Source organism: Kryptolebias marmoratus, linkage group LG16 (assembly GCF_001649575.2).
Source record: "Kryptolebias marmoratus isolate JLee-2015 linkage group LG16, ASM164957v2, whole genome shotgun sequence".
Lineage (NCBI taxonomy): Eukaryota > Metazoa > Chordata > Actinopteri > Cyprinodontiformes > Rivulidae > Kryptolebias > Kryptolebias marmoratus.
In genome coordinates, this window is record NC_051445.1 from 11,396,432 (window position 1) to 11,413,652 (window position 17,221).

A 17,221-nucleotide genomic window follows, 5' to 3' on the forward strand; every position below is an offset into this window, starting at 1 on the left:
GGGGTTAAAGCGCCGTTCGGGGTGAATGTCTCATAGGAAGCAGCGTACGGTCCGAAGGTAAGCTGTCTCACCTGACGTAGTACCGAGCCCAGGCTTTGTGCTCCTTGCCCCCCGGCTGACCCTTCAGGGAGCCCTTTCCTGTGAGGGCGCCGTTGGTTTTCATCCAGGCGGGGGCGCTCCAGGCGCTGGCCAGCAGGGACAGCGGGCGAGGGGACATGGCCCCGGCGCGCTGCAGCAGAGGGATCTGCGGGCAAGAGGGGACAGGCGTGAGGAGAGACGCGGTGGGACGGGGGGGCGTTCCTGCGCGAGCGGACGGCGTTCGGGACCTTCATGTTCGTGTCCTCCGGGGCCAGCATGAAGTTGTCCAGGTCGTAGTCGCCGGGCGCGTCGGCGTAGGTGTACAGGCGCGTGGAGAAGTCGCAGCTGGCCATGGGGACGCGCACGACGCTGTAGCCGATCCCTGTTCGGACAAACGGAGGGGAAACACAGCCAGCGTGATAAAGAATCCCGCTCGAAGCGTCACGTTAAAACTTTGCAGGAGGGAGGAGGCCTCCGCCGCCGTCCTCCTGCTGCACCTGAGTTACCTCTGAGAGCGAGCAGCCTCACAGACGCCAAGAACTTTAACATTTTAAACCAATTATCTCCTGACTGCAAAGAAAAAGCTGTATTATTAAGGAAACATGAACTAGTTTAATGTGTTCCTAAATGAATTGTTATTCAAGACGGATTTAAAACTGTTTGATTTTCATTTTCTGGTAGATTATTATTGTTTCATTTAGTAAATTGAAAAAAAAAAAAAGGGGCAGATATTATAAGATTTTTTTATTCTTTCTGCTGCCTTTCATTTTATTAATGATTTATATATCTATATTTTGTTGTTATTTATTGGATATATAGTTATTTTTGTTTTAATGAAATGAATAAAGATTTTCAATTCAATAAAAAAAAAAACTAAACCAATTTCAAAATTCAGTGTGAACGCTGACGCTGAAACTGAGCTGTTAGGGTTAAAAAAACCAAAACAAAACAAAACAGAACACTAGCTAAAAGCTAACAGTAGCAAAACTACAGCTTCAACCTTAAATGTAGCAAAAACAGCAGCTCAAAGCTAACAATTACTAAAAGGCTAGCTACGGGGAGCATGAAAGGACAAAAACTGAGCAACGTTTTTGAGAAAAACTGAAGAGATTTCGGTGCAATATTTGCAGATAAAGCTAAATATTAACGTTCCTGAGCTGAATGACTCAAACAGCCGAAGTATTTGGATCACAATAAATAAAAACGGGTCTGAACGATGACTCTGCATTCAGTTAAAAAGCTTTCTGTTCATTTTAATCTCTTTTTTTCCTAAGATGAGGTTTATATCCTTCAACAGGTAAAAACAAACGTGATGCATCTAATCACGGCGCCACCTAAATGCCCCCCGTCTTCCTGTTAGCTAAATACCTCATGAACCTCAGGTCTGCAGCTGATTGACTTTTAAAACCGCAACTCAAGATGGCCGCCACAGCCAGCTGACGTCAAGCCAACACGCAGGTCCGTTCTGCAGACGTCGAGTTAACGTTTAACGAGGTAGGAGCTGCTCAGATTGTGACGGGCGCAGCGTTATTCCCGAGGTTTGACCAGAACGGCTTTGACGCCACAGATCTCAGATTTAAACTCCACAGGTGATGCGAGCCTCCCTGAGCCTGACCTGCCTTTAAAAAAACCCAAACCAAAGCGTCCCGACTCCTTTCTGCGGACAGACTCCTTACCCTCACTGGAGAAGTACTGCCGCAGCAGCTGCTCCTGCGCTCCGGCGGACAGAGACAGGATGTTGATGGCCGCGGCGTCCGTCATGGCTCCTCCGAAGCCCCTGATCCTCTGGTACTTCTGGTAGGAGGCGACGGTCAACCTGAGGCCTGACGAGGGGGAACAAAAATAAAAGATAAAGCCCCGTTAGGACGCCGCCATGCCGGCCGTACGGAGCAGACCTCACCTGATCCGGTGCCGTTCGTCTGGGCCTGGACCCGACCCCGACCGGCCTCCAGCCTGCTGCCCGCCACGCTGCTCAGGTAGGTGGAGTACTGACCCAGGGGGGGCAGGGTCACCGAGCCGACGCTGTCGCAGTAGGTGGAGTTACATTCACACGCCACGGAGTCGTGGCCGAAGTTCCTGCCAACACATTTACTGCTTCCTGGGAGGAGGAAACGTAAACATGGAGGAAAGGAGGGGGGGGGGGGGGTTATTTCACGCAAACACGCTGCATTACAGTAAAAGAAGAAGGAGAGCACAGGCAGGCGGGAAAATAAATAAATACATGAAGGGAAACGAGAGGCATAACTGTCAGAAGTGTGTACTTATACATACATGTTACTTTAAAATACTTCTACTACACCCAGAATAAATATTTCATAATTTTACTGTAAAGTTTTGGAGAAATCAGCGTTAAAGTTACACAAAAGGCTATTTCAGAGGATGCTTTTGTCATATTTTCAAGAATTTATTTCTCTCAGATCCAAAAAGGTGACAACAACCTATGTTAATAGGTCACCTCTAATATCCAGAGTAAATATTTCCTAATTTTACTGTATATATTTTGAGATATACAATGTCAAAGCATCTCATAATGACAATGCAGAAAATGCATTTTTGTCATTTTCAGATATTTATATCTCTCAAATCTCTTTGCCACTTTGACGTGGTATTTCTCCACAATTGTACTGTAAAATTAGGAAATATTTATTCTGGATTTAGTATAGGTAGCCTATTAATATAATCCAAAAAGACTTTGTTGTCACCTCTTAGGATTTCAGAGAAATAAATAACTGACAATGACACAAAGGCACATTCTGCATTGTCATTATAAGTTACTTTGACATAGTATTGCTTCACAACTGTACAGTAAAATTACTCTGGGCATAGTATAAGTATGTTAAAGTACCAGGCATGTAGAAGTACACACTTCTGGCAGTTCTGTCTCTCATTTTCCCTTCATGTATGGATTTATTTGTATGTATTTCTCTGCACAGGTCAGACTGGGGGAAGTTTTGTTACCTGAGCCGAGCAGCAGCTCTGCTGGGATGAAAACAAACACCAGGAGGACACGTGAAGGCGCCATTTTTTTTTCAAACTTCTCTGCAGACAAAAAACAGACCCAAATAAAAACTGTCAGCTGGTTCTGGCTCGACTTTGACCCACGAACCCGACTCTTCCGCTTACAGTCAGCTAATATTCTGTTTGTTGTCATTCAGAGTTTATTTTATTTTTATTTTTAACTCACCTCGAGACGGTTCTAGCAGGAGCTCGGTTCGGCTGCTTCCTCCCACCGACCCAACCCGTGGTCCGGACCACAGACGCCGCCGTCCCTGCGGTCCGAACAGCCGTCAGGTTCTCCTGAAGCGGTTTCTGGGCGCCCGGTCACGTGACCGTGGAGGGGATCACGTGAGCGGCGCTGCAGTGATTAAATTCAACCACCAGGTTGCGCCAGCGAGAGCAACACGCCCCTCTGTTTGATTGTTTTAATGCCTTACAACCTGAAATTGAGCTATTTTTATTTTCCTTTTTGGATTATAAGCAACAGCTCTATGAAAATACTTCAAATTGATGAAGTTAAATAGAAAAATAAAAAATTATCCATCTTGAAGCACTGACTTTCAGAAACCCTAGGTTTAGTTAAATAAGATCCATCTGAGTGTCCGAGAATGTGCTCCTGTTGTGAGGTTCCCCAGAAATAACAAAAGAGACGGCATTAATCCGAGATAACCTTGACGGAGCAGAGCAGCTCTGAAGAAAGACACCGATTACACCATCCCCACAGCGAAGCATGGTGGTGGCGGCATCATGCTGCGGGGACGGCTTCACCAACTGGTCGGAGCCAAAAGGGTCGATGCACGGAGCGAAATGCGGAGGAATTCTTACGGGGAAAAGCTCTCGTGCCTTCCAGAGATCGGGGACCAGGACGTAACAGCCGAGTCAGTCGGCTGCAGCGAGGAGGACCGGTCCAGATATTCAGAACCAGGTCCAGTCCAACCGAGACGCTCTGCTTTGCTTTGAGGATCGCTGAACACAGGCAGCACAACCTGAAGGAGCCGCTTCACAAACGCACCTTTTATCCACCTTTCAGCGGCGGCTCACAGGAGCCGAATATGAGACGCTTTAAAACAAACGTTTTGAACTCTTTACATGAGTGTTTATTATCAAAGCAGGACAGAGTTTAAATCGTACAGCGGCGTTGACGTGTATGTGGAGCAGGGGAACCATTTCTGCGGCGTTTACAAGAAGCCGCAGAGCTTTTCGAACACGGACGGATTCCTGTTGCTCAGGAAGACAAGTTCCTTCTTCCCGGCCTCCGTTCGACCTGAGGGGGAAACAAAAACAAAATGAATCCAGAGTCAGAGCGAAAGCCTTCCTCCCTCCCGCCGCCGTCACAAAACCCCCATCGCCGCTTACTCTGTGGGTGCTGCAGCCAGTTCCGCTCCAGGTAGTAAAGGTAACAGCTCTCGAACTCCTCCTCGTTGTATTCGGGAACCGACACCGGGACGAACGGGTCCATGTTGTCAAACCCCGTCTGAGGAGGGGAACAGGCGGTTTTTAGACGCGGGCGGTGGCTTCGATCATCATTTACAGCAGATACAAATAAAGAAACTGACACTGAGGAATATTAAATCAATAAAGCATGATTTTTTTTTTAAAATATGGATTTATGCAGGAGAAAGGAAAAAATAAAACAAGGTTGAAGTCAAGCCCACACAGCCGAGAGTGAACGTAAGAAACCCAAAGTGATGCGGAATATTCGGCACATCTGACCCCACATTATCATCAGGTGGGATGGGAGTTACATAATCCCCCTCAGTCTCTTAATATAATGTTTGTCAGAAACATTTTATGGCAGATGACTGCAATAATATTGGTAAGAATACCGTTCAGCCTGACTAGACAAACCGTTTCTGTTCCTCCGAGAACAAAAACCTGTTTCATCTGGAATTACTGGACTAACAGTCAATGTTAGCTAGAAAAAAAAAGCAAAAATAAATGTGCTGTGGCAGCGTGAGAGCGAGTGCTACAGGCGAAAAAATAAATTAAAAAAAGGCCTTTCACCTCTCCGAGCAGCTCCTGAGGCAAGTAGGCGTCTTTCGGCGTGTAGACGGAGCCCGTCCTGGACAGGGTGGTGATGATGGCGCCTCCGGTCTGAGAAGACAGGGTGAATGTTAAAAAAAAAGAAACATTTCCGAAAGGCAAACGCAGCCGATGCTTTACTCTCACCCAGTCGTTCCTCATCAGCTTCCTCAGGTTGTGAATCAAAGTGAGCTCCTCCGGATCCACCTGGGGAAAGGGACAAAGTGAGACACGTCCAGCTTTCCCTGCCGAGGACAGAAACACGAGCGTCCCCCCTCTCTCTCTCTCTCTCTCACCGGGCTCTTGTTCTCCTTTTTGAGGGTCGTTCTCCCCCACAGGGCGTTGATGCCGTCCACCGCCACGGCCAATCGGAAGCCTGCGTCCGGCTGCCCGCTCTGCAGCCGGAGTTCCTTCATCAGCGCCCCCACCACATCACTGCTGCTCTTTATTCGAGTGATGCCCTGCAGCAATTAGACACCACCGGAGCGTTACAGCTGAGCGTTAAGGGCGGAAATGAAACGGCAACGTTTGGGTAAGGAATCAGACGGATTAAATGATGGGAAAGATGGGGGACCGGGGAGAAGTCAAAGGTCATTTCCTGACCAGTGCAGTCTCTGAAGTCATTATTACAGGAATCAGACTATCATAACATCCAACACAGGAAAAAAAAAATAAAAACAGCTTCAAACAGAAAGATGGCGGTAAAAAAAAAAAAAAAAAAAGTGACACATTCAGAGAACAAGACCGGCAGGGTGGAAGGTGACACCGGAGGTAGAAACAAGCCGCAGATCACGAAAAACTCTTCAAGAGGTGAAAGAAACCACATTCTTACCTGATCCACCAGCTCCCCGAGCAGACTGCCCTGCTCGGTGGACTCCCTCTTTGTCCACACGTAGCGCTGCTTCGTTTTTAACTGAGAAAAAGAAAGAAAGGGGAAAAAGTAACATTCGTGGTTTGCGTATTTGGTTGCATAAAAATAACTATGTCTTTATGCTATCACAAATATGAAGCTTCAAATCAAGACTGCACCTTTCCTTTAGGATCTTTCACTTTTATTTGGCTGAAACATCAGCCTGAAGAGCTGCAGTAACATCCAGTGAATGAAGCCCAAACTGTTGCTTATAAAGTAGGTGAAACAATAAGGCTGCGTTCACACCTGACAGTCCGGTGAACTCAGTTCAGTTGGGGACCAAAATGTCAACATTTGTTTCATTTATCAGCTGCTGCGGTTCTCATTCACGCTGCACCAAGTCGATCGAGACAAACCCTTTGAGCGACTTGTTCCCCCCCTTCGCCTGTGGTGGCGCCGCACCGAGAACTACTGAAGGAAACAACACGAAAACCTCTGAAGAAGACACTGAGCGCAATTTCTCTCTGATGGAGAAGGAAAGACAAATGGAGTGGCGTCAAATTTTAGCGGTTTTAGGACCTCCTCTTCAGTCCACGTCTGACCACGAGTCATTTCTCCTGTTAGCAGCAGAAAGGCTATTTTGTTTTGGTCGTATTTACCCAGAAGGCCCTGCGCTGTAGTCCGCTTCCTGCTTTTGGAGTGGTCTCCGGTCCGCTTGCGTTCACATAGGCATTCGAATCGCGCCGGAGTTCACTTCAACTGAACCGAGACCGAGGTTTTTAGGCTTTTTTTTGGTCACCATCAGAGTTGGATTGCTCGTTCAAACCTCCCCAAACAAACCTGAGTTTGATTAAAGCGGACTAAACAGGGCTTGTGTGAAAGCATCCCTAACTCTAATGTGTGAAAACAAAAAGAGTTCACAGGATTTTTAAAAAGAATTATCCATGTTAGCCTCATAAATACTGTAATTCTAAGATGTAGAAAACTTACAGGAGGAAAGAAAACGTACTAAAATGCTCCCTAAGTTGTCCTTCTTTCTCATTTTTTGAGCACAGTTTACCATTATGATCAGAAAAGTGAGTGAAAAAGCAGCTAAGGACAAAAAAAAAGAAATCTTGAAAGACCTTCAAAAAAAACCTAATTAATGTGATCAGGACTACATTAAAGAAAGAAGAGACGTTCCAAAAGCTTCGCTCCACTAATCCTCTTAGAGTCATTTGGGGTTAAATCGTACCTTTGAAAGAACGGCTTCGTTGGTGAGTTTGAAGTTGCGCAGCCACGCCGTGGCTTGCAGCGGCTGATCGAAGCGGGAGGCTTTGTAGGACGACGGCAGCAGCTCCTTACAGTTCTTCACCCACAGGTGGGCTGCTCGGAACAGAGGAGGAGCGGAAGAGTTAACACTTAGCTCTGCGTCTAAAAGGAGGGGGGGTTAGTGTTCGCCTCACCGTCAGGAACGTGCAGCACCAGCCATCCCTGGGTGTAGCAGAAGTGGACCGTGTGACAAAGAGACATCGTTTTCCCGCTACCCCTCAACCCATCTGAACACTTCGTTAAGGAGAAAAACCCCAGAGACATAAAGGAAATGTTTCTTGTTCTGTTTTTTTTTTTGTTGTTTTGAAGGATACAGAATACATATCTCAGGGCAGGTTTGCTGAAGTCTGTTTTCTTCAGGTAGGAGATGACCTCCAGAGCTGGCGGCCTCACCATGATGCAGGCTTCGTTGAACGTCCTCACCTAAGAATCACACCAGGGACAGTCACAGCCATGGGCGACGCGAGCACGCCGGCCTACAGCGAACACAGAAACCTGCACTAGCAGAACCTGCCTGGTGCTGGAAGCGGTAGGGGAAGCCGTGAGGGAACAGAGAGCGGACGTGAGCCGGGGGGACAGTGTAGTGATGGTTGATGTGTTTCTCCGAGTGATGAGCCTGAGAAGAGATAGAGAGAAAAAATAATTTGAAACACTTTCCACCACGCAGACACGTGCTGGAACCGGGCCAGCTTTGTTAACAAAAATACAACATTTTGAAATACAACATCAGTCAGTAAATATCACATAGCAGAGTTGAGCTTCATTTCTGGATGGGTGCAGTCACATTTTAGCACCAAAAACGAAATCAGTTTTATTCCCTTTTTGTTTTATTTTCCATTTTAGGAGTGTTGCAGTGTTATTAATTCACAGTAATCTCATACTGCTGTATCTTTCTTCATTACAGGCTTATTGTACTTCCACTGGAGCACTTTCCCGCTCTCAACGGGAACAATAAAGTTGATTTTATTTAAAGCGCAACAACGGACATTGATGCTAAGATTTTGCTGCAAAACTGCCGCTTTTTTATGCTTTTTTTGCCATGTGAAATAGTCATTTTAAACATGTTGTCTTAAATTTCACAATGTGCCTTTTTATTACTTCTGTTGGCTATTTTTAAAACTATGTAAACCCCTTTGAGGCTCACACAACGACCCTGCAGCACTTCTAAATCCCTCGTTTTCTATATTTCTATTGATCAGACTGGAAACAATCTGAGTCAAGTGTTATTAACTTCTTGCACTAGACCAGAGGTAAGCAACCCTGGTCCTGGAGGGCCACCATCCTGCATGTTTTACTTGTTTTCCTGCTCCAACACACCTGATTCAGTGGTTAAATCACCTCCTCTTGTTCTGCAGAAGCCTGTTAATCACCTATTGATTCAAATCAGGTGTGTTGGAGCAGAGGAACAAGTAAAACATGCAGGATGGTGGCACTCGAGGACCAGGGTAGCCCACCCCTGCGCTAGAGGATTACCTGCCTAATAATTACTGTTTCAGACTAGCTGGAGGTAAAGTATTTATTAATGGAGCTGCTCGTACGATGCGTACAAGTGGCCGTATTTCATGTGTAAAGTTTCCCCGAGCGAGCTGAGCTTGTGTTACCGGGTCTTCCTCCTGCGTCCTGAGGGCTGAGAAGAACTCGGGTTCTGGCTCCTGGTCAGCCGCAGCCTCCTGCTGCCTCCTGCACGACCCTCTGGTGTGAAGAGGCCGGACGTGTGTCACCTGAAAACACAACAGAACCACAGTTTGAACAGCCCTCCAGGACACGGATCACATATGAGATGATCCAAGTTTGTGCGGAGCAACACAGTCCACTTGCACAATACTTTCTCAGTCACATCCCACGTTTTGCATGTGATTTAAGTCTGCACAAGCACAGTTTAAACTGTTTGCTTTTGTTTTTACTTTATGTTGTAGATTTATTTAATGTCACAAGTCACAGGAGGATGCACAGAATAGGAATTTCACTCTAAAAAGAAGCTGTCTCTCGCAGGCATGACCACGAAACTCAAAAATTAAAGGCATATTTAATCAAAAGTGCTTAAATATCTTTGCTAAAGCTTCTCCTGGTGCGATTAAAAAACACAGAAATGTTGATCTTACAGATGGCCGCAGCCGGAGGGTGAGTCTGTACAGGGCCATGATCTGAAACAGGATGAACAAAGTGTAAAAACGTGCACATTTCAGCTTAGCGTCGTGTAACCTTGTAAACAGGCAGCTAAGCTAACGGCTAACTGCGGACACTTCCGGTGCGCGGAGCCGCCGAAAGCGACTCACCTGCGGCTCAGCTCGTCGGATGTTACGTGGAGAAAATGGTGGATAATTTCATTTACAAAAGAAAAAAACGTCCCGGGGTTTAGAATAAATATATTGAGGGGAGGTAAACAGCTCAACCCCAGCACAAGTCAACGTGCTCGTGCTGTCATAAACGACGACATCATGCTTTACCGGAAGTGACGTGTTGTCAATATTAGCCAATCGGCTAACACAGGCCCGGTGTCAACAGAAAAGGAAAATGGAGTTCAACAGATTTTTCAAGTTTTTTCTTCATCTTTATATTTTTATGATATTATTTACTTTTTTACACGATAACATCAACACTGTTTTCAGGATGTTCAGTGTTTTGTAGCTTTCTAAAATGTTTTTTAAGTCTATAAATTCAAGAAAATACATTTCTTTACTACTGTCTATATCTTTGTTGATACATTTTAATGAAGTTTTGAAAAAAACTATAAAGAATAAAAAGGCGTAATAGACTTTAAAAAACACAAAATGTTTTTCTTATAAGTGCAGAGTTTTTGTTAAGACTCCAACATGTTTTTGTAATGAATTAGGGACAATTATTTCCACTTATAGGTTTAATTTTTGAGCTGAATCAACAAGTAAGTCGCCATACATTTCAAATTTATGATTTCAGCTACAGAAAAATGAATCAAAACCCTTTATGATGCAAACTGCAGCGCAAATCACCTCATAAGGAATTTAAACACAGTCTGTGTAAAATGTAGTAAAGCAAAAAATAAAATAAAATATAATAGAAATCATTGTATCAATAATATATGTAACTTTATCACAGGGGTGTCCAAGAAATAACTAAAACATGCAGGATAGTGGCCCTCAAGTACTAGGATAAGACTCAAATCCTGGTCCTTTATGGCTTATGTGACCAAATGGGAACTGCTACCTTTATCACGTAAACAGTTATCTGCTGTAGGATGGTGGCAAAGACTGCAGACATGGCCGATCAGTCACGTCACTTCTCTACAACCTGAGGTATAATCAGGAGTAAAAGTAGTTAGCGTGTTCACAATTAGAATATACAACTTTGGAGTCAAGTCTGACACCATTTCCAGATCTGAGCTATGAATTTTGAGGTAACTGGAATAAAATATTACTTTCTGAGACTTCTATCAAAATCTGCCCACTGGTTTGTGAGACATTTTACAAACAGACGGCTCATTGGCATCCAATCCTGGTCCTGGAGGGTCACCATCCTGCATGTTTTCAGGTGTTTCTCTGCTCCGACTCACTTGATACAAATCAGTGAGTGATTAACAAACTTCTGCAGAGCTTGAAAAGCTGCCGAAGACCAGGGAAACAACTAAACCATGCAGGACGATGACCCTCCAGGATCAGGATTGGAGACCACTGAAATAGGCAGACGAAGGAACACACACACGATCGCTTGACTTTTACAGTAGTGGACGATAAAAATCGGTGTTGTACATCAGGAATCAGCTGCCCTGATTTCTAAAGCTTGGTATGGGGACAGAAAAACCCCTTCTGGTTCACCTCTGATCGTGAAAATGGTTTATGATGATAATTATCACCTGCTGCTAAAAGGCAAAGGAGGACAATCGTGTGTTTGTTTCCAAAATATCCACTGGATGACTTTTAATGAAATTTACAGAAAGCAACAATTGCATAAACACATACGTAACTCCATAACCTTTGGAGTTGACCCAATTCAAGATGGCCGCCACAGCCAATCGACCTTAAAAACATAACAACGGCTACAAGAGAATGGGCGAAAGTTTGCAGTTAGCTATTTAAAGTAAACTCTTTGTCTGTTAGCAACTCCTTGTCTGTCTCTGGATGGATTTTAATTAGACTTTCAGGAAATAAATGGACGCTCCTCAATTGACTTCCGGAGCCGGTTTTATAAAATTCAGAAGGTTGTAGGATGGAAAAGAAAAGGAAGAAGAATCAGGAAGGAGGAAAGAATAATAACAAGGTTAAGGTTCGGTCATACAGGGCTTAATTATTCACTTTTTAAAATACAGAAGCATAAAACTGGAAAGTGTGAGTATTGTGAGAAGTTTGAAACAATAGAGCATGTTATTTTAGAGTGTTATAAATATGAAGAAGAGAGAAGATGCATGTTGAGAGAGTGTCAAGGTATTAAAGAAAGGTTTAATTTAACAGAATTTTTGAGGAGAGATCTGGGAAGTAGACATATTCAAATAATTATTCGGTACCTTAAAAAAACAAAGCTATTTCATAGAATCTGAGTAGAGCAAGATGGGTGTGAATGTGTAAAGAATAATAAAGAGGGGTATATAAAGCTATATACAAGCTAGGTAATATAAGTAGGTGTGTATGTGTGAGTGTATGTTTAGCCAGGAGTTAATGGAGGGATTAGGTAGAAAGCAAAAGTTTATAGACCATCTCGAACCACACTCCATACCGGTAAGTGGCGGTAATGCTACTGAAAGCTTGTTGCCAACCGCCAATAAAAACCAACAAGAAGAAGAAGAAGACTTCCGGAGCCAAGATGGCCGCCACAGCACAGGGTCTTTGCTTGAAGCCTTAGCATTACGTGTTAGCAAAATATCTTCAATGTAACTTTCAGAAAGTGATCACTGGATGTGCATCCACAACAAAGTCAGTCTAATCCAAGATGGCCGCATCTACAACAAAATATATAACTTTAATATTAGTGTGCTGACGTCATCGCCAAGTTGTGTTTGTTTTATCGCTGCTAAAGTGTGCGTAAAATCTGCACGAGAGCTAAACTGCTCTGACAGGAACTTTTAGTCTCTCCCGAATCTCGTCTCGTCTCGTCTCTTCTCGTCTCGCACAACGACGATGACGCACTGCAACTTCTGAGCTGCTCCCTGAAATTAAACCCCGACGGCAGCTTTCACTTCAGCCAAGTCGTCGCCATTTTATCAAGCAGCCCTCCTCCTCCTCCTCCTCCTCCTCCTCCTCCTCAGCCGCAGTGAGTCCCTGAGCTGTATGTTCGCCTCCTCTGGCTACATGAAAATGGCCACGCAGTTGCATTCCCGCACAACCCAACGTGCCCCCTCCCACTCCTCGCCCTCCCTCTCGTCTTCTCCGACAGCCCGAGCACGCGTGCACACACACACACGCGCACCCACAGAGTAGCTGCAGCTCATACGGGAGGGGAGGGGGCGGATCGATCCGAACATCAATATTATCGTCTGATGGGATCGATACTTTGTTTGTTTTTCTCCACTTTCAGTCTGTTGATCCCGCTTCAAAGTGCCGTGAAAGAAACAAAACAATGTGTTTTTTAAATTATTATTAATATTCTGTTTATGGATAAATCAAAACAACGAAGAATTAAAAATCAAAGCATTTATGTGTAGTGATTTTGGCTAAAGTTTTGCTCTCAAATGTTTCTAGCTAGTATTTTACTACCTATAGTCAGCATTTTGGTACTTTTAGCTAGTGTTTTGCTAGTTTTAGGTAATATTTTGTAATTTTAGGTCCTTTTAGCTAACATTTCTTAGCCTTAGCTAGCATTTTACTAATTTTAGCTTTTAGCTAATATTTCACTGCTTTTAATTTTTGTTACCATTTTGCTACTAAAGACTAGCACAAAGTTAGAATTAGCCAGAGCTTTGCTATTTTAGGTACTTTCTTCAGCCTTTCACTAGCAATTTGTCCCCTTTAGCTTCCTTTTAGCTTCTATTCTGCTCTTTTTAGCTTCTTTTGGTCCTTTTAGATCAATATCTGCTCCTTTTAGTTCATGTTCTGCTCCTTTTAGCTTCTGTTTCGCTTCTTTTAGCTTCTGTTCTGCTTGTTTTAGCTTCTGTTTAGCTCCTTTTGGCTTCCGTTTAGCTCCTTTTAGCTTCTGTTCTGCTTGTTTTAGCTTCTGTTTAGCTCCTTTTAGCTTCTGATTGTTTTAACTCCTCTAAGCTTCAGCTTCTTCAGTCACCTTCAGCTGTCATTCAGCCTTCAGGACTCCCTCACAGAAAATGCAATTCATATAATTATTCTCCTGGAAACTTTGCCCCAAACAAATCCGTCCCCGGGTTTCAAACTGCAAACAATCAGCTGAACACATCAGGGAGCAGAGATCAGTGCTTTAACAGTCCTGATGTTCAGATTCAGCACGACGACAGCGATGAAGAGGATGAAGAAGAAGCTCGCGCTAAAAAAAAAAGAAGAAGAAAAAAAAAAAAGTTCCAAGGATCGGATCGGATCGGATCGATATCGGCGGCGCTTGCCTCTGTGTGTTTTTCCTGGCGGCCGGATCGATACCGGATCTCGCAGTATCGCACACACACACACCTCTCTGTCTGCGCGAGAGAACTGGCGGGAGCGACGCAACTTTTCCCCGAGAGAAGTGGGCAAGAAAATTTTTTTTAAAAAATAAATAAATAAATAAATAAATAAATAAAAAGCTCCTGCGAGTGCAACCAGCCCGCCACCTAGCTGCGGAGACGATCTGAAAACACCCGCGCCGATGTGTTGTTGCTCAGCCTCTCTCTCTCTCTCTCTCTCTCTCTCTCTCTCTCTCTCTCTCTCCCCCCTTCTCTCTCTCTGTGTTTCTCTTCGCGCTCTGATGGGAATAAAACTCGCTTTTCGGGGGTGTTTTAACCTCCCTCGGCCTTAGTTATGTAATCAAAGCAACATTTTGAATGCGCCAAAGGGATCGCCGCTGGTGCGCGAAGGCGGAGAAGGAGCGCCGGGGACGGCCGAACACCTTCAGCCCTCCTCCATGCTCCGAAAAACGCAGTTGGCTCTCCGGGACGCGCTCCCTCTCGGGGTAAGTAGCCTACGTAGCCTTATTAGAGATTGTCATGGCAGTCCGGATTAATGCGCGCGGGGCCTGGCTGTCACCCGCGACCGAGCTCCAAAAGCGCGCCGCGCGGCTTCACAGGCTTATTTGCGCATCCGCTTTTCCGTCTCTTTTGCGCTAATTTTATCCCCCTTGTTGCTGAGCGCAGTTGCTGTTCTCCTCGCGCGCGCGGGGATGTTTCTTATTTCAATGTTGCTGACACCAGCAGGGGGACTGGCAGGCAGAGGACAGATAGGAGGTGTGTGTGTGTGTGTGTGTGTGCTCTAAGGGGGGGTGGAGGGGTGGAGGGGGGGAGGACTGATCCACAACATTACCGCCGGGCACATTTCGATGTAAAGCCTCTCACTTCCATGTTTCAGTTTGTAGCTGGGCATGTTTTCAGGACGCTTATAGGAGTGACGACAACAACAACACGTGTGTGTGTGGGATTTGTAAGTGCGCCAGCATCAAGCGGATGGTGCTCTCAGGAGGTGCGCAAAGTCATCAGGGAGAGGGAAGCTTCTGTTTGACGTCCTCCCACCCCCCCTCCAGAGTCCGAGCTGGATCTATAACCCAGGTACACGGTGTTCAATCAACACACTCTTGAAACTGTAGGAAAGTGTGTGTGTGTGTGTGAGAGAGGGTGTGTGAGTGAGGAGGTGGGACCGCTCATGTGAGGAGGTGGAGATGGCCCCAGTGTCCAGCTGTTGTCAGGCAGACGATCACGGCGTTACGGACGACAGCCCGCCGTGACTGGACGACGGCAGCACTGGGGAAGCACAGGGGGGGCGTCATCATGATTTGACCGTGGCTTGCAGCGTCGAGTCCCTGGGAGCAGCTCCTGCCCCCCCCTCTTGGCGACGGAATAATTCCCACGTTGACTCCGTGTCGCTCCGGGGGGGAAGAGGGTGGAAATCCGTCAGCGTGTTCTCCGGCTCCTCTTAGGTTTGGAAACCTCCCGCCATCACTCAGACTTTCATAAAAGAAGCGTTTGGCGTTGATCAGGAACACCGCCGTCCGCCTCTGTGTTCACCGAGGGTGCTGGTGCTTTGGCGTTGAAGCACCCCTTATTCCGTTGGTTTATCCTGCGTTTCGGTTTCCATCGCAACCCATCTGAAAACAAAACAAACTAAAAAGAAAGTCCTACAAAATATCGAAACGTGTAGCTCAGTGGGCCGTAACTTTCGGCAGCAGCAGCTCCATTGGACGACGTAGACAAAAATTGAAGAAAACAACAACAACAACAACAACAAACAACACAAAGATCCCCATAGAAAGCAGTGGCGGGTTTTTTTGTGAAACAAGCCCAGCTTTGGAGCGCCGCAGGTGAGGCGTACTTCACGGCAGAAATGTCATCCGGAGTTTAAACAAGTCACGGAAAGTTGGACTTTACGCGACCCAACCGGCGTTTTGACACCTTCAGTGGTTTCCACGCGGTTGTGGTCTAAGTTTGAGGGTTTTTTTTATATTTTACAGCCAAACGTTTAAGTCTGTGACTGTCCCACATTCCAGACCTGAAACTTTCCAGGTCTTCTGCAGGCTCTCCTCGCCCTCGTGACCTCTCTTTTCTGGGGTCGGCGGTGGCTCAGGAGGTAGGGGTTCGTCCTGTACCTGGAAGGTTGACCGTTCGAGCCCAGGCTCCATCCGTCTCAGCCGTTGTCTCCTTAGGCAAGACATTTCACCTGCCTTGCCTACTGGTGGTGGTCATAGGGTTCGGTGGCGCCGATGTCATGGCCGCCTCACTTCTGTCAGCCCGCCCCAGGACAGCTGTGGGTACAATGTAGCTCGCCGCCATCACTGAATGAATGGGTGATTGTAGTGAAGCGCTTTGGGGTCCTTGGACTAGATAAAGCGCTGTACAAGTGCAAGCCATTGATTGTTGACCATTTTGGTGGCGCGTGTACAAGTCAGGCATCGAAGCGTCTCTCGACGCCGCGGGACGTTTCGTTTTCCCCCTTCCAAACCCCTCCAGGACGCAGGCGGCGCTCATCCGAACTCGCCGGCTTCTGTTAAGAGTCGAGCTCAGATAAAAACACAAAACAATGCAGACACGTAAAAAGTCCAGGCGTGTCACCGCCGGAGCCTTCTGCTGCTCGTATCTCAATGTTTATTTTTTAAAAAGACATAAAAGTTTTGGCACTCCCTCTTTGTCCGAGGCTTCCTTTTCAATCTGTGCTTCTGTCTGCCTGCCTAATAAGCCACTGACCTTGGTTCTCTTGATCACATTTTTATTCAGTTTATAGGCTTAGATCACTGCTGAAGGAAACCCCAAACTACCGTCCGGACTGGTGGAACTTTGGCTATGTAGCTTATGTAGCTTCTTTAGCCTATTAGCTCATTTTACTGTCATCAGGATCGGCCTTGAAAGCGCTTCCCAATGCCGTTATGTAAGAGCAGTCTCCAGAACAGATGTTTGATTCTTGTGATCCGAGGAGGGGGGGGTGGGGGTCTGTGTGTACGTGGAGGGACCCAGAGGCGAAATGAGGATGGCCCGCTGAGATCTCCAAAAGAAAACATCGGCCGAGATGCTCCTCTCAAGTTGTGAGGGGGAGGCAGACCGGCGTGTGTCGGGAGACACACGAGCTATTTCACGAGCGGCTCTCGTGAGATGGGGTAAGGGGGGCCGCAAGAATGCTCGCCGGGGTTGCGTTTCATTAGAAAATGGACGAGCCCGTCCCTTGATGAGAGACGGAGGAAAATGAAGGAGCCATGATTGAGGAGCAGGAGCAGGAGGAGGAGGAGGAGGAGGAGGATGCTTCTTTTTTCTGTTAGAAGCCCGTCCGGAAGCACAGCGTGAGTGAGAGGGAAAGTTTTTCCTGGTGAGCAGAATGTTGTTGGGTTTTTTTTTTTCAGCTTTTTTTTTTTTTTAGGGTGTGTTTCTCTGCTGTACTGTCACATTAAAATAAAGTACATTTGTACAATAAGGGGGGGGGG

At 46.0% G+C, this 17,221-nt stretch overlaps 3 protein-coding genes across 5 annotated transcripts in view; 1 reads left to right on the top strand and 2 right to left on the bottom strand.

Moving 5' to 3' along the window:
- gba (glucosidase, beta, acid) overlaps window positions 1–3,422 on the bottom strand; it is a 6,401-nt gene extending 2,979 nt beyond the window's left edge. Inside the window, exons 1-6 of the mRNA XM_017424985.3 lie at window positions 3,263–3,422; window positions 3,037–3,117; window positions 1,979–2,176; window positions 1,755–1,901; window positions 327–460; window positions 72–244 (exon numbers count right to left, since the gene is read on the bottom strand). Coding sequence (XP_017280474.1) covers window positions 72–244; window positions 327–460; window positions 1,755–1,901; window positions 1,979–2,176; window positions 3,037–3,100 — 716 coding nt within the window. The 5' untranslated portion in view covers window positions 3,101–3,117; window positions 3,263–3,422. The remainder of the gene's footprint in view (window positions 1–71; window positions 245–326; window positions 461–1,754; window positions 1,902–1,978; window positions 2,177–3,036; window positions 3,118–3,262) is intronic.
- Window positions 3,423–4,149: 727 nt separating this feature from the next.
- dap3 (death associated protein 3) overlaps window positions 4,150–17,221 on the bottom strand; it is a 22,032-nt gene continuing 8,960 nt past the window's right edge. Inside the window, exons 1-13 of one of the 3 annotated variants that reach the window (XM_025007774.1) lie at window positions 10,442–10,510; window positions 9,361–9,402; window positions 8,860–8,979; window positions 7,773–7,874; window positions 7,573–7,681; window positions 7,393–7,485; window positions 7,182–7,312; window positions 5,930–6,010; window positions 5,394–5,558; window positions 5,245–5,304; window positions 5,080–5,169; window positions 4,432–4,549; window positions 4,150–4,339 (exon numbers count right to left, since the gene is read on the bottom strand). In XM_025007774.1, coding sequence (XP_024863542.1) covers window positions 4,254–4,339; window positions 4,432–4,549; window positions 5,080–5,169; window positions 5,245–5,304; window positions 5,394–5,558; window positions 5,930–6,010; window positions 7,182–7,312; window positions 7,393–7,485; window positions 7,573–7,681; window positions 7,773–7,874; window positions 8,860–8,979; window positions 9,361–9,402; window positions 10,442–10,495 — 1,251 coding nt within the window. In that variant the 5' untranslated portion in view covers window positions 10,496–10,510 and the 3' untranslated portion in view covers window positions 4,150–4,253. Of the gene's footprint in view, window positions 4,340–4,431; window positions 4,550–5,079; window positions 5,170–5,244; window positions 5,305–5,393; window positions 5,559–5,929; window positions 6,011–7,181; window positions 7,313–7,392; window positions 7,486–7,572; window positions 7,682–7,772; window positions 7,875–8,859; window positions 8,980–9,360; window positions 9,403–9,534; window positions 9,720–10,441; window positions 10,511–17,221 lie in introns of those variants that run through there. The other 2 variants (XM_017424948.2, XM_025007775.1) reach the window with 2 other exon arrangements.
- The window catches only part of LOC108241069 (histone-lysine N-methyltransferase ASH1L), a gene marked incomplete at its 3' end in the record, with an annotated part of 16,279 nt that continues 13,065 nt past the window's right edge, over window positions 14,008–17,221 (top strand). The window contains exon 1 of the mRNA XM_037980323.1: window positions 14,008–14,275. The remainder of the gene's footprint in view (window positions 14,276–17,221) is intronic.